Here is a 14,717-nt window from a genome sequence, read left to right on the forward strand (position 1 = left end):
CAGTAACTCCCCATTTCCCGCTTCCCTCAACCCCTGGAAACCATGAATCTACTTTCTGTTTCTATGGATTTTGCCTATTCTTGGCATTTCCTATAGAATCATACAGTATATGGTATTTTATGACTGGCTTCCTTCACTGAATGTAATGTTTTCAAGGTTCATCCATGTTGTTGTATGGATCAGTGCTTCATTCCATTTTATGATTGAACAATATTTTTAAAAACTACTAATCTGTGTATGTCTCCACTGAACCTCAGCAGGAAAGTTGAATTTACTTTGGTGTATTTTACCCAATAAACAGGAATAAAAATGCTTGTTTTTACATTACTGTCCTACCTCTTTTAACACAGATGTACCATTTTCACTCCTGACAGTTACCAGTTAATTATAATCCAAACAACACACTTTTCAACTGCATATAATTTCCCTTGTTGAAAATTGTTCCACCTGATATTTAGCAAATACCTATGGAATTTTCAAATTACAAGTTGTATGAACTCTTACTGTGAATGTTTATATTATTAAAATATTTCCTACTCATGATTTAAAAGGGCTCTCTCACTTTAAAAAATCATGTTTTTTGTTTTTTTTTTTTTTGTCTTGGATTTTACGTTCAACCTTTTTTCCCCCTAAGAATGAACATTGGATATACCCAGAGCCTATGCAAGTAGCACTATCACTTACTCATCTCTCTTGCTGAACATGAATGAGAAATATCATACTCCAAACTTCTTATATTTCCCCTGAATTTGTTGCATTCACAGATTATTTAAAAGAAATAAATTTAAACCTTGGCTACCCAGAGATTTTCAAGGAGTCCCTAGATAACTACTGTTAGTCTTTTGATGAATAGCTCCCCAAATGGAGAAAAGGGAGAGCAGGGAGGGAGGGAGAAAAAAATTAGAGAAGGGGACTTTAAAAAACCTATTTTTCCACTTAACAATGTGTCACCAACATCTTTTTATGTTGACAAATACAGAGTGTCATCCTCATCTTGAATGCTATTTGTGCCATAATCAATTTGAACCAGCCCCACTATTGGTAGATATTTTGTTTTAAATGTTACTTCATAGGCCAAGCGCAGTGGCTCGTGCCTGTAATCCCAGCACTTTGGGAGGCCGAGGCAGGCAGATCATGAGGTCAGGAGATCGAGACCATCCTGGCCAACATGGTGAAACCCTGTCTCTACTAAAAATATAAATATAAAAAGTAGCTGGGCATGGTGGCATGTGCCTGTAATGCCAGCTACTCAGGAGGCTGAGGCAGGAGAATCACTGGAACCCGGGAGGCAGAGATTGCAGTGAGCTGAGATGTGAAGGATTTGGATAGACACAAAAAGAAAGAAAAGAAAAGAAAAAAGAAAAAAACCCCACAAATTTATCTATCATAGTGTATTTGCTTGCAGTATATTATAATTTGAACTAAGAGGGTCAGAGCCAAATGTAATGAGAATGTTAGGATGATAGATCCTAGCACTTTTACAGCGTCTCCCTTTTCAGGTACTTATCAGAGGTCATTTGCACAAAAATCCACAGGAGCAGTTGACAGTGATGCTGAATTATCCATCTTAGCTATTAAAAAGGTCCATCTAAATCACTGTAGGATTTCTTTCAGAATCCACATTTTCTATATTTACAATGTCATGGAACACTTTTCTACATTTTCATTAATTAATCAACACATTTATCTAGCACCTACTTTGTATAAGAGCTTTTTCTAGGTACCAAGGAGCACCCAAGAATGTATAAGACACAATACGTGATTTGTAAGGGTTGCAATGGAGTCAAAGTTACAATGTATATTGGGATTCATCAGTGGTTTTTTTGCCTAAGATCTGAAGATCATACAACTCCAACTCTACCCCAGCAAAAAAAAAAAAAAAAAACAAATATCCTAGAGAATGATGTTTTCTTATAAGTAAACATCTACAGAGAAAATATTTAAAAGCCAACTTTGGCTCCAGCTACTTAAGAAGACTCACTGTTGAAATTATTCTAGAATATTGGACAACCCTGGGGATGCTTTAAAAGAAGACTCAAGAGTTGAACTCTTATAGATGATAGGAAAGGCTTTTCAAACTCATAATACCTGACTTATCCAAAGACCACCCTCATACCCCAAGTGCTGTTGAAACCCAGGCAGTAAGCCAGTGGAGAGGAACTCCAAAACAAAACAAACACCCTCCCAGCAGTCAAAAATAAGTGTCACAAAACTGAAATTCATTTGGTTTTCTCACAGGTGAGGCCCTCCCAGGCCAGCCCCACTTAGAGTGTTCCTTTACTTTCAGTTCATCCATACTTTAACAAGCTTGGGCATATGACTTTCTAGCATACTATAAATTAGAAGCAGCAAATTAGAAGCGGGGAAGTTGCTAGCATAAGCATTGTGAGAACAGCAAAATGTACTGGGCTGCGAGTCAAGAAAAAGAATACCTACTACAAAAAATGACAAAAGAACTATTTTATGCAGTCAATTTATTCATAAATAAAATAATTACTTATAGGAAAAATATTTCAATTGAAATTTCATTTTCCTCAAAAACATTCAGCAATTTTTAAGCTGTGTAAGTGGGGCCTAAATTAGTGGAAGAGATTTCAAACACAGATCCATTATTTTACTGTCCTATGACTCAGGATATGCAGTAGGGGAAAATCAATTATTTCTATGGAATCGGCCATCAAAGCTTGTTCAACTGTCCATGGGGAATTAGCGGTAACTCACTATTCAGTGGTCCAGAGGAATTAACGCCACATTAAGGAAGCATCCTGTTGATCATTATGGCCAAATATATCATCCTTTCATTCTTAAAAGGTGAGAAAAAGTGTTAAGATCAATCTTTCTAAAACTACAAGGCCACTAGTAATTCATCATTGCCTTCATTAGTAGAGATTACCCACAACTTTGTAGAAAAAAAATATCCTGAGTCCTTTCAGGCACTCCAGTATATGTAATTATATAAAATGTGGGAAAAAGATTGAAAGTGAACATAATGTGACCCACATTTTCCTTCCTCTCCCTTACCACCTTGCTGTACACCCCTGCCAATCCTCCTAAGGTCCATTTTCCGACTTCTTTCAAAGGGAATCCTTCTTGTCTCTGATAAAAAATTCACCAATAAATATATTCATAAATAAATGCAAATCCTGAGGACATGTGGCTTTTAGAATCATATTCTATGTTTCTTTTCATGTATACATTTTACCTGTTACAATCTTCCACTTCCTTCTTTGCAATCTCTCTCTCCCTGATTGGAAGGTCTTACCTTTCTTTGCAATGTTCATCCCTACTGATTTATCCCCAAAGATCATCTTGGAATCTTGTTTATTAGCATTCTTTTAACATTTACTGTATGCCAGCTGACAGGGTTGGGGAGAGTAATAAATAGTCTTCCATTTCCCCAGAGATGTCGGTCATCTACTTTTCACACTAATTCCCTGAGCTAGGTTCTGTTATTATTCCCATTCTACATATCAGGAAATTGAGGCTCAGACAGGCTAAGTAATTTGTATATATACATATAAACATATATGTATATGTACAAACTTTATAAATATTACTTGAGTATTCAAAGAGATCCAGGTATAGCATCAACTGTATCTGGGTAGATATTCAGTACCTCCTTTGTTGATCTAATATTGATGGACGACTCGTCAGTTAGCTCCTGTCACTAATTACAAATTTGCTCAATTAGATCAATCTAATCAAATTCCAGAATAAAAGAAAAAAACCCATGTGTTATACCCAGGTAGAGGGGTAAACCACACATGAATTTAATAGGTATATGATCAGAGTTTCTTTTAGAAAGTGAATAGCTTTGGTTATTGCTTAGGGAAAGGAGAGGCTGCTGAGAACATGGAAACAAAGTAGCTAGCCAGACAGTTAAGAGGCTCTGGAAAATAGAGAGGAATTTGGGTTTGCCTGTATGAGAAAGTGGGATTGGGCCAGAAGGATGTGGGCAAAGAAGGGAGGCCATACTGAGAGGCCAAGTTGCTCTGTGAGATGGGAGGGAAAGGACAACATCCCCTGTGACATGAGTTTGTTTGTAAAAAACAAAATTTATTTTTAAATGTGCTGTCTGGTGTGCACTCCTTGCCTTGTAGTATAGATCATCAGTAAAAGTTTTGCTACTGCAAGAACCTTAAGTTCCTGATTGTTTTTATGGTAGATCGGTTTCAGGATGGGGACGAGAAGGGGCTTTGTCCCCTGTTTTGGTGGACACCAGAGTGGTGATAAAGGAGCAGCCACAGGGAACAGAGAAAAATACCTTCAATGGAAGCAGAAAGTAGAGCAGTGGTGATCCCAAAATTGTAATTCCTCAGAGAGATACTAGAGAGAGCTTTGGGTTTTTACCCAAATGGGAATTTGAATCAATTTATCCTGATCTGAAAGGGCTGCAAAAATCCTGGAGGATATCCAGATTACACTAGAGAATCTCAACCACCTAGCTTGATTTTTGTAAAGAACAATGTTGTTTGCTAGAACCGAGGAAAAGACGACGGCAGAGGAGCTTCTTAAAAATAAATCTGAATATATCAACATGTGCAGTCAACTAATTTGCTGACTTCAAAATAGCCTGATGAAACTCTTTGCCTGTTAAACCTATTATTGCCCGTAATGAAAGATTCCATATGCACTAATCACAACATACAGCCTTATGTCTGATCATAGCTTCTAAAAAATCATGATACAGGGATTTTTAGTTATACTCAACACATTTTTCCTTTAGAAACCGGATTGGTTGTTATAGATGCCATGAATGATATAAATTGAGCTCGTAGTTGGAAGAAATCTAAAGGATCAAGCATCCCTGAGTTTCAAACAGAAACTTGCACTGAATACATTCAAAGGTATGTGGATTTTATTTATAATTTGATATCCTTTTTATTGTGCTTATTTCTTTCTCTGAATTTCTTTTAAAAGATACAAATGTATTCTACATTTCTAATACTATATGCCATCAATAGTTACTTTTTAGTTGGCCCATAATTAAATTAGACTCTGATTACCGAAATGATTTTTTTTTTTTTTTTTTTTTTTACTTTATAATGCAACAAAGTGCTTGTTTAATTCCAAAGCTCTTTCTTGGGCCACATTTCACAGTAAAATATTTATTTTAGTTAATTATCACTTAAAGTAAAAATAATACTTTCACAGGCTGTGATCTACTACTTTGAAAAGCTTTTTATTTAATTACATAAAATAGAACCATCAATGACGTGATTTTTCTCATTAACCCAGACAAACAAAGAAAAAACAACAACAAATTTAGGAGTTAGAAAATCAGTGTACTTTTCATAGGCAGCATAATTACATGTAATATTCACTTCCTATACAAAATTTAAGGTCTTTCTTCTGACAGTTTTCCAAGTTAGTCAATAATTTGTGCCACAAATCAATGTGCACATTTTAGAATGACCTGTTTTGATTAATGTCCCAAGGGTCTTATTTATAGAATAATTACAGAGAAACATCAAACAAAACGAAGATTCCATTGAAAGAAAATGAAACCTCTGAGGCAGAAAGTATTCAAAATTCATTGAAAAATCACATAAAATTAGTACTATCCTCTCCTGTTAGTTCAGCCACATCTTTTGCTCCACAATCTGGAGCTCAGAGATGTTACTGGAGGGTCTTGCCTGAAGTTCTATAGATAGGAACTTCTGGAACTAAAATCTACTATCTTGGAAAATTAACATATTTTCTCAAATGATTAGTCCTTGCTTTTAACAGTAGCAGTACCCAGGTAGACTGTGCAGGAGACATTTCTGTGCCTCCTCGTTCTAAAATTATAAAATACTGTGCACTTTGATGATCTTCCCAACCTTTAGAGCCAACTTTATTCTGTTAATCATTAATTATAAAAATCATTTAGCTTCTATGACTATGGGCTGTATGGGCATAGGAAAATGGCATGCAAAGTCATATGAGGATAGATCATTCATGTCCCTGTAACTTGTTCAGCCCTCAACCTAAATTAAATGCATCTTTGTCACTATTGTGACTCTACAAACAATGAAACAAGCTGAGAGCTGGAAATCACATATGACTGAAGTAAATTCACAAAGAATGGCTCCATCCTTCTTACTAGCAATAGACTAATGTAGATTACGTGTGTTTTATGGAGCATTCATTACATCCATGTTTCAGAAGAGATAAGAAAAGTGGATGTTGATTTACATTTCAGAACCATCAAGAAATGGGGACCTGGATTTTATTTGCCTGCCTCCTGGGAGCAGCTTTTGCCATGCCTGTGAGTAAAACACCCCTTGCATAAGTCTGTCCAATTTCACAAGCTTGAAAATAAAAATCTGCCCACAGTTGGTGAAATTAGGGTTTAAAACAGTATGAGATCAGATGTCTTCATACGTCTCCGGGTTGAAGAAACACTTCAGGAGCTTGTTTTAAAAAGACAGATTCTCAAATGCCTCTACCAAAAATTCTGATATGGTACAGCTGGGCTGGGGCCCAGGACTCCGCATTTTTATAAGCACCCCAGGAGATTCTGTTGGAACTGTTAGCTTGTAAATATCACCACCCATCTAGATGGAGGAAGCTTTTGGAAGGGACCCTTGAAAGGTCTCCACAGAAAGTGCTTAACCAGCTTTGGACAAATATTACAGAGATGCCAGTTTTGTCTAAAACCCAATTCCTCTCAAGTTTCCAAATCTCTTCCTGCCCTCCATATATTGCTGCTGTTACCCCTCAAGGGGTAAGACTTTTGTGCTAGGAATCCACTTTTTGAGCCATCTTCCTGTTCTCAGAGGCCCCACCTCTTTGGGTACATCTGATAAGTACATGGCTTTTTTTGTGGTTGCCTGGGATCCTGCCTATACCCAATACATAGTGATATATTTTATATTCAAATGTATTAAAGATCAGGACATTAGACCCACTCTGTCTGGACACAGGTGCATAAGGACAGAGAACTTAGATCACATGCATGCCAAGCAGGCTGCATCTGCTTTTTGGTGGAATAAAGAGCAGTTGATACAACCAGAAGCCAGCAAGCTTGCACGCCTGCCTCCTCTCTTCCTCTCTCACCCAGAAAACCAAGATTCTGTGCTCTGACTTCCTGAAATCCTGAATTGTAGCGATTCCTAGTTTCTTCAGGGGTCCCTGCCTTACAAATTCAGCCCTTTTCCCACTCTCTAAGCTGGTATTGATCAAGAGGGCATACAACCTGACTAAAACCATTCACATCCAGATGAGAGTGAATAAACCTTCCTATGAAATGTGAGCATTTTTAAAGAATATAATAGAGCCAATCCTAAAAGAGGCCAATGTCTGAGGGAGATTTTCTGCATGACTGTCTCTCCTCCCTGGACCCCAGGAACAACCAGAGTTCCACAATACAGGCACCAGACACTTGGCCCCCACTTTTGAGAGGATAGACAGTCCTGATTCAGATCATCATTCAGGTGGCCTTTTATTTTTAACTTTAAAATTTTTCTGCCATAAAACCATTGGCAGAATAATAAAAAAAGATTGGCTTAAACATCATAAATGAACTCTTTCATTTTCCATGCGATTTATAATGTTTCCACTTTGCTCCACCCATCTTGTTCTGGCATTTGTCAATAATTCCCACCTTGTGGTTTCTTTTGTGGCTTCTTTTGTTGTATGGATGTGTTGTTTACTTTGCATGTCAATTATGAGAAATCCCTTTGATACGTAAAGTACTTGACCAACTCCTGATCTACAAGGGAACATTTGTGAGACAATTCTCTCCTTGTTGATATTTCTTTATTGTGTAAAAGAAGCACACTTCTCTCCCCAATATGGGATGAGTTTTATCAGCAAGTACTGTTGGGCAGGATAGGGTAGGATTCATCGAAAACACTGGGCGTGGGGGTGGGATGTTGTCCAAAGATCACTGGAGAATAAATGTGTGCTGGTTTCTGCTTCCAGGTCTCCAACCATAAGACTATAACCCCAGGAACAGTCATATAGCTGTTTTGGACCTCTTTAAAATAAGAGGTCTCCTCTTCTACACAGCACAGTTGTTCAAACTAAAAACAGACCTCAAGTATATTCTGTACTATATAGATTTTTTAAAAGTAGCTTCAGTCTCCTTTAATGTGAACAATTGCATACTGACTTAATCTCTTCCTCTCTCTTCTCTTCCTTCACTCTCTCCTTTCCTCTCTCTTTCTATTCTCCTCCTCTCCTCCCTATAAAAGCTACCACCTCATCCTGGGCACCCTGGTTATATCAACTTCAGCTATGAGGTAATTTTTCTCTTTACTAATTTTGACCATTGTTTGCGTTAACAATGCCCTGGGCTCTGTAAAGAATAGTGTGTTGATTCTTTATCCCAGATGTTTCTCAAGTGGTCCTGATTTTACAGTTCCTACCACCAGCTTCCCAGTTTAAGCTCTGATGGTTGGCCTCAAGCCTGTGTCGTCCCAGCAGCCTCCTGCCTGGCCACTCTGACTCAGTCTCTCCTCCTAAATATGGCCGTAAGCTTACCCATCATGAACCACCACTCAGGGAGGCTCCATGATAGGGCAAAAAGTCAACTCTGACCAGCTTGGTTCTATCCCAGCTAGTAAAATGTAAGGATTAGGTAAGATGTTATTTAAGACTCTTTCCAGCTCAAAAACTCCTGATTCTAAGATAGTCACACTCTATGTGTGTCTCTCATTTGGCTCTGCTGAAATATTAGTGACTAAGTGGTATAGGAGAGACTCTGCAGAACAATGGAATGCATGAGTTTTGGACATTGGGTTTGAGGTTCTCCTCAACCTCTTACTAACTGTGTGACTTTGGGCAAATCATTTCCTCTTTCTGGAACCCTGGTTTCCTCATGTGGAGAAAGGAAAAATTATAATAACCATATATCAAAATATTGTTTGGAGAATAATATACTTAATGAATATGAAAAGTACTTTGTCACGTATAATATGAGCAAGTTTACTAATTTTTTTGTATCAATTAAATGTCATATTACTGTATGAAGAATCCTCAAACCTAAGTCTAACCAAGTATATATACTGTTCAGAAAGGAATAAAATTCTTACTTTTCTCACAGGTTCAGGTAACAATCTGTGAGTTTATTTACTTATAAAAGCTGAAGACAAATGTTAATAAGAATTTGAGGCAAGATTTTCTGTTAAGCCTAAAAGATTGACACATCTGATGAGTAAATCTGTGTTTCCAGGATGAGGGACAGTGTTTGCACCTCTCTTTTTCCCATTGTGACATCAAAGAAAAAAATGAAATTAACATCATGTCATATTATTATGTCATAATTTTGTGTTTGTTTTGCTCTTACAATGAAAAGCAGGAATTACGGAATTAAACAGATTTACTCCTTTTGTCACCTCAGTCAAGTTAATGAACCTCTTTAATTCCCCATGATCTTATCTAAAAAGTGAGAGTAATAATACTTGCCTCCTAGCATATGAGAAAAGATGAAGAATGTGTGTGATGGATGTAAACACAGTGCCTGACACACAGGAAGCACCCGAAAAATGTTTACCTTCTTCTTTCTTTTGTAGAACTCACATTCTCAGGCTATCAATGTTGACAGGACTGCATTAGTGAGTCTATATTTCATACTGCATCAGTGAGTTTCTATATTGGATGAAAGTAAATTAAATCAAATGGGTTCTAATATCTTTTTCTCTTAAGGTGCTTACCCCTTTGAAGTGGTACCAGAGCATAAGGCCACCGGTATGTAGATATTTTGTTCTTTATTCCCTGAAAATATTAGGCATGCATTAAAATTCCCATATTAAGTGAAATATCATGTCTACTCCACATACAGACATTAATGGGAAATTTAGTTTGTAAAAAATCATATCTGTGTACACAGTTACAAATTTTTGCAAAGGAAAAATGAATAAAATACTCCTATAGCCATAATGGCAAAGAAAACACTGCTGCTTCTCTGGTTGGAGTCACCTGAGCCAATGGTAAACCTGCCTCTCTGTTTCTCACCAGTACCCTTCCTATGGTTACGAGCCCATGGGTGGATGGCTGCACCACCAAATCATCCCCGTGCTGTCCCAACAGCACCCCCCGACTCACACCCTGCAGCCTCATCACCACATCCCAGTGGTGCCAGCTCAGCAGCCCGTGCTCCCCCAGCAACCAATGATGCCCGTTCCTGGCCAACACTCCATGACTCCAACCCAACACCACCAGCCAAACCTCCCTCCGCCCGCCCAGCAGCCCTACCAGCCCCAGCCTGTTCAGCCACAGCCTCACCAGCCCATGCAGCCCCAGCCACCTGTGCACCCCATGCAGCCCCTGCCGCCACAGCCACCTCTGCCTCCGATGTTCCCCATGCAGCCCCTGCCTCCCATGCTTCCTGATCTGACTCTGGAAGCTTGGCCATCAACGGACAAGACCAAGCGGGAGGAAGTGGTGAGTATATTTTGAAGCCACTACAATGCAAATCCTGTTAAAATGGTGCAGCAAAATAGGTCCCAGAGTTCTAAGGTCTCTGACAACCAAGGGTCTAGAGTTGTAGTAGTTACAAGTCTATAATTCTATTAGTCCAAGCAATATGCTATACCTTTATATTAAAAACAAATTCGGCCGGGCGCGGTGGCTCAAGCCTGTAATCCCAGCACTTTGGGAGGCCGAGGCGGGTGGATCACGAGGTCAGGAGATCGAGACTATCCTGGCTAACATAGTGAAACCCCGTCTCTACTAAAAATACAAAAAACTAGCCGGGCGTGGTGGCGGGCGCCTGTAGTCTCAGCTACTTGGGAGGCTGAGGCGGGAGAATGGCGTGAACCCGGGAGGCGGAGCTTGCAGTGAGCCGAGATCACGCCACTGCACTCCAGCCTGGGAGCACAGCGAGACTCCGTCTCAAAAAAAAAAAATAAATAAATAAATAAATAAATAAATAAATAAATAAAAACAAATTCATCTAAATGGCTTGGTAATTAAGATCACAGTTTTTATGGTAGGTTTCAATTTTACTATTACTGAATTTCTACCAGAATATATATTACCAAAACCCATTAATAGAAATATATATTACTAAGCCCCATGAATGTTAAAGGCAACAGTATAAGGGAATATCAGTTTTCCTTATATTTCAAGGTTTGACTAGCAAGAATAGGCTAGAGTTGCACTGAAGGCTTAAGAAAAGAGGGAGCAGGTAATTTTGAGAGTGCAAATATCTGAACAGGTTACAAAAGGTAGACAGGAAATCTCTTCAAAAACCTATAGGAAGATTCCCCATTTCCAGTAGTTTTCAATCTAACTTGGAGGAGGCTAAACTAAACATACTGTTAGATTCCTTTTCTGTACTGGGATTCTACAGATGATTAAGCTTTTAGCAAGAAGTTACCGCAATTTAGCATGAAATCTTCCATTACAGGTAGCTCTTACAAATGAATGGGAATAGTCAACAAAACAACCTTAATCTACCTCCATAAAGTCTTACTTCTATGTATACGAGATTATGTGATCCTATCATGTATATGTATCCAACTGTAATTCCAATTTATACATGTTATTGATGATTTGCCACTGAGAAGAAGAGAGAAGTGAGGTGGAAATGACCAGGATAAGAAGCTAGGACACATAGGTTCCAGTTGTGGCTTTGCCCTCAAAGAGAAGGCAGTATTGTGAAAGTCACTTCAAATGTATGGGTGTTTTATTTTCTTTTAAATGGGGAAAAATGACAAAATCAGATTATTTTCAAGCCTCTATCCAATTATAAATATCGTAGTTTCTGAATTTAAAAAATCATAATATATGTCATAAATGGCTTCATAATTGTGAGCATGTTTATGGAAAATATGGGGCAGAATTTTTTGAAAATTGATTGAATCCCAAGTAATCTGGCGCCTATCATTGACTATTTTAGTCTAAGGCACATGTTTTCTCTGTACATAGAAAATGCATTTATTTATCTCTTTATTAATAATTAACACCATGAAGTTTATAATGTGCTCACATCTTGACAAAGCTATTTATGGAAAAGTGACTTTGGGAAGACAGTTTGAACTCTTTAAAACTCAGTTTCTTTTTGTGTAAAATTTGAGTATAAACATTGATAGCTTCTTAGAGTTAATTTTATGGAAAACAAAATAGCATGATAAGCTTGGAGCCTGGCATGCAAGAAGTACTCCCCGAAAAGGTAGCAATTGTTATTTTATTATAAAATAATAGGCTTTAAGTGTCCTGAAGGTGGAAGCAGTCCTCATGGACACCTAATATCTAATGACAACGAAATAACAAAGAAACTTTGGAAATTATAGAGTTCAGCTTAAATGGTTGTACATTGTTTTGACAAAACTGAAGCCAGACATGTTATAGTAAATGGTACTCACTAGGAACATTTGTAAATTATTTTAACTGTTCTTTTGCTATTTTTTTCAGGATTAAAAGATCAGAATATGAGAGGGGAATGAATACTTCAGTTGCTTTCAGGAATGACACAAGAACACAATGATTTTTGCTTATAATCACTTTACTTAGCAAATTCTGTAACTAAAAAAGTACCATTAGCAGACAATAAAATGCATTAAAAATCATTCATGTCTTTGTGTTGAATGAAACTTAAATTTTCCTATCATTTGAGACGATATATTAGGAATGAGTATTCTTGAATAAGGTAGGAACTGCTCATTTAGTCATACAAATTCACCATTTGGCAAGCAAATAAGGAATATATTTATTTTTAGAGAAAATTTAAATTATACTATCTCAAATCTTTTTTTAAAAATGAAGTTTAAACATCAGTTAAAACAGTTGATAAAATGAAAATTTATGAACATGTACAATAACTAAAACCTGAACCAAATGAAGGGAAGTTTATATGAAAAATTCGTTACATTAAAAAATATAAACTTTTGAAGAATGTTTATATTATGAAACAAATTAGGACATGGAACACTGGCTTTATACTTCACACCACATTGGCAATCGAAATCTGGTCTTTTGATCTCACTCTATGGAAAAAGATTTTTAAATGAAATTATGTGATATGCATAATAATGTACTGAATTTAAAGTTATTCAAGTAATTTGTTTTCCCCAAAAAATGTTATCAATGGAGCTTCAAATAGAGAATTGCAGTGATTTTAAAACAAGTAATTTCTTTCACCTCATAACTTTAAGATGATAAATTGTACTGCATAGTCTTCAAAATGTTAACAAATGCATAAAATGGACTCAAAACAAGTTTTCTTTCCCACTCATATTTATATTTGAATCCTTTTTTCTTCTTACACCCACACAGAATTGTAAACAGTCTTTGCAGGGTTTATATTGCACAAACCCATGGTAACTTTATTCCAGTACCTTTATGATTAAGGCCACTTAATCATTTTCTGGAATGAATAAACATAACTTTACTGGGAGGGTGTCAATATTCAAACAAATAACTTGATTTTAAAGAATTTAGATTCAATTTTTTAAAGGTAGAAAAGCTTAATCAATTGGCATGGACCACTTCTAATCAATTGAGTCAATATTTATTAAGCACACTGTAGGGCAAGGCACTATTCCATGTGCTGGTGAAAATAGTAAGGCCCCATCCTTAAGGAATCTAGAATCTACCAAAGGGATAAAATAAGCCCACAAATAACGATTAAAAAGTCCAAATGGTATTAATACTATGACAGAAGTACAGTCAAAATACTCTGGCAAACATGGCAAATATCCTTGGCTAGCTGTCCAACAGCTTTCCTCACCACTCCTTTCCTGTTGGCAGAGCTGGAATCTATCCCAGCATTCAGCCACAGTTTCCAAATCAAAATTCAGATATGCAGTGTGATAATACAGTGGAATGTTTCAAACCAGAGACATGCATTAACTGGTAATTATACTCTATACTTGCACTGTCAAATATGGTAGCCCTGTCCTATGTGGCTATTTAAATGTAAATAAATTAAAATTAAATAAAACTTAAAATTCAATTCCTTAGTCATAGTAGACACATTTTAAGTGCTAAGTAGTCACATGAGGCTAATGGCTACCATACTGGACAACAGAGATACAGAATATTTCCATCACCACTCAGTTTTATCAGACAGCATTGCTCTATGTACTACTTCTTGAAGTTGAAAAATAATTCTTATTAATTCAAATATTTTAAACAAAAGATGAAACAAAACAGATTTGCTGGTTGAAACTGAAAATCTCAACTACCCACAGCAAGTTGTTCCCCAAGCATGCCAGTAATCCTGATCTTGTATGAGAATTTTCTAAGAACTGTAGATGTGCCATTCTTTTCCTCAGGCCAAACTTCACATACTAAAATGGTTTCCCCTCTAGTTTTCATTTAGAACAGATAAATCCAGAGTTCAGGTGTATCCAGACTTCAGAAGATATTTACATTCTTTTCTATTTTGTGGTTCAAACTAATAGTGCAACATAACATAGAGGCAGGCACACATTCATGTTACACACACTCACACACCCATAATCACGCATGCCTTCTGGGTTTACCTGTAGTAAAAAGACACATGTGGAGACATGTGCCATTTGAGTAACTTGAAATTTTAAATAAAACTTCTTTCCATTACAATCATTTAGAGAATGATTATGTGGTTATGGTATTCATTATCACCACCAAGACATACTACAGTTCTTCCAAAACAAAAATTATATCAAGAAAAAAATGATCAAGCTGTGCATTTCATTTGCAAGCAATGTCAAGTTTACCATCTCCTTTCTCAATTCCACACAAAATAAAAATACAGACTTTTCTCTAAATCTGAAGTTCTTCCTTTGGTAGTAAACAATAGC

The 14,717-nt window shown here is 36.9% G+C and overlaps 2 protein-coding genes across 4 annotated transcripts in view; one reads left to right on the plus strand and one right to left on the minus strand.

Moving 5' to 3' along the window:
- ARHGAP6 (Rho GTPase activating protein 6) overlaps positions 1 to 14,717 on the minus strand; it is a 532,527-nt gene that overhangs the window by 156,830 nt on the left and 360,980 nt on the right. The window lies entirely within an intron of this gene.
- Positions 4,792 to 12,500, plus strand: AMELX (amelogenin X-linked). 3 transcript variants are annotated; one of them, XM_025372333.1, is made up of 7 exons: positions 4,792 to 4,847; positions 6,185 to 6,250; positions 8,181 to 8,228; positions 9,501 to 9,542; positions 9,634 to 9,675; positions 9,946 to 10,371; positions 12,346 to 12,500. In XM_025372333.1, exons 2-7 carry the CDS (start codon positions 6,197 to 6,199, stop codon positions 12,349 to 12,351), a joined length of 618 nt encoding a protein of 205 aa, XP_025228118.1. In that variant the 5' UTR covers positions 4,792 to 4,847; positions 6,185 to 6,196; the 3' UTR covers positions 12,352 to 12,500. The 3 variants fall into 3 exon arrangements, with proteins under 3 accessions (XP_025228118.1, XP_025228119.1, XP_025228120.1); XM_025372334.1 differs by lacking the exon at positions 9,501 to 9,542; XM_025372335.1 differs by lacking the exons at positions 8,181 to 8,228; positions 9,501 to 9,542.

Source organism: Theropithecus gelada, chromosome X, assembly GCF_003255815.1.
Source record: "Theropithecus gelada isolate Dixy chromosome X, Tgel_1.0, whole genome shotgun sequence".
Classification (NCBI taxonomy): Eukaryota; Metazoa; Chordata; class Mammalia; order Primates; family Cercopithecidae; genus Theropithecus; species Theropithecus gelada.

Excerpts from the sequence above, each read along its gene's own strand:
- AMELX (XM_025372333.1), top strand. The coding sequence starts at position 6,197 with ATGGGGACCTGGATTTTATTTGCCTGCCTCCTGGGAGCAGCTTTTGCC. Across the intron at positions 6,251-8,180 it reads GAGCAGCTTTTGCCATGCCT|CTACCACCTCATCCTGGGCA; the intron begins GTGAGTAAAACA and ends TCCCTATAAAAG. Across the intron at positions 8,229-9,500 it reads ATATCAACTTCAGCTATGAG|AACTCACATTCTCAGGCTAT; the intron begins GTAATTTTTCTC and ends TTTCTTTTGTAG.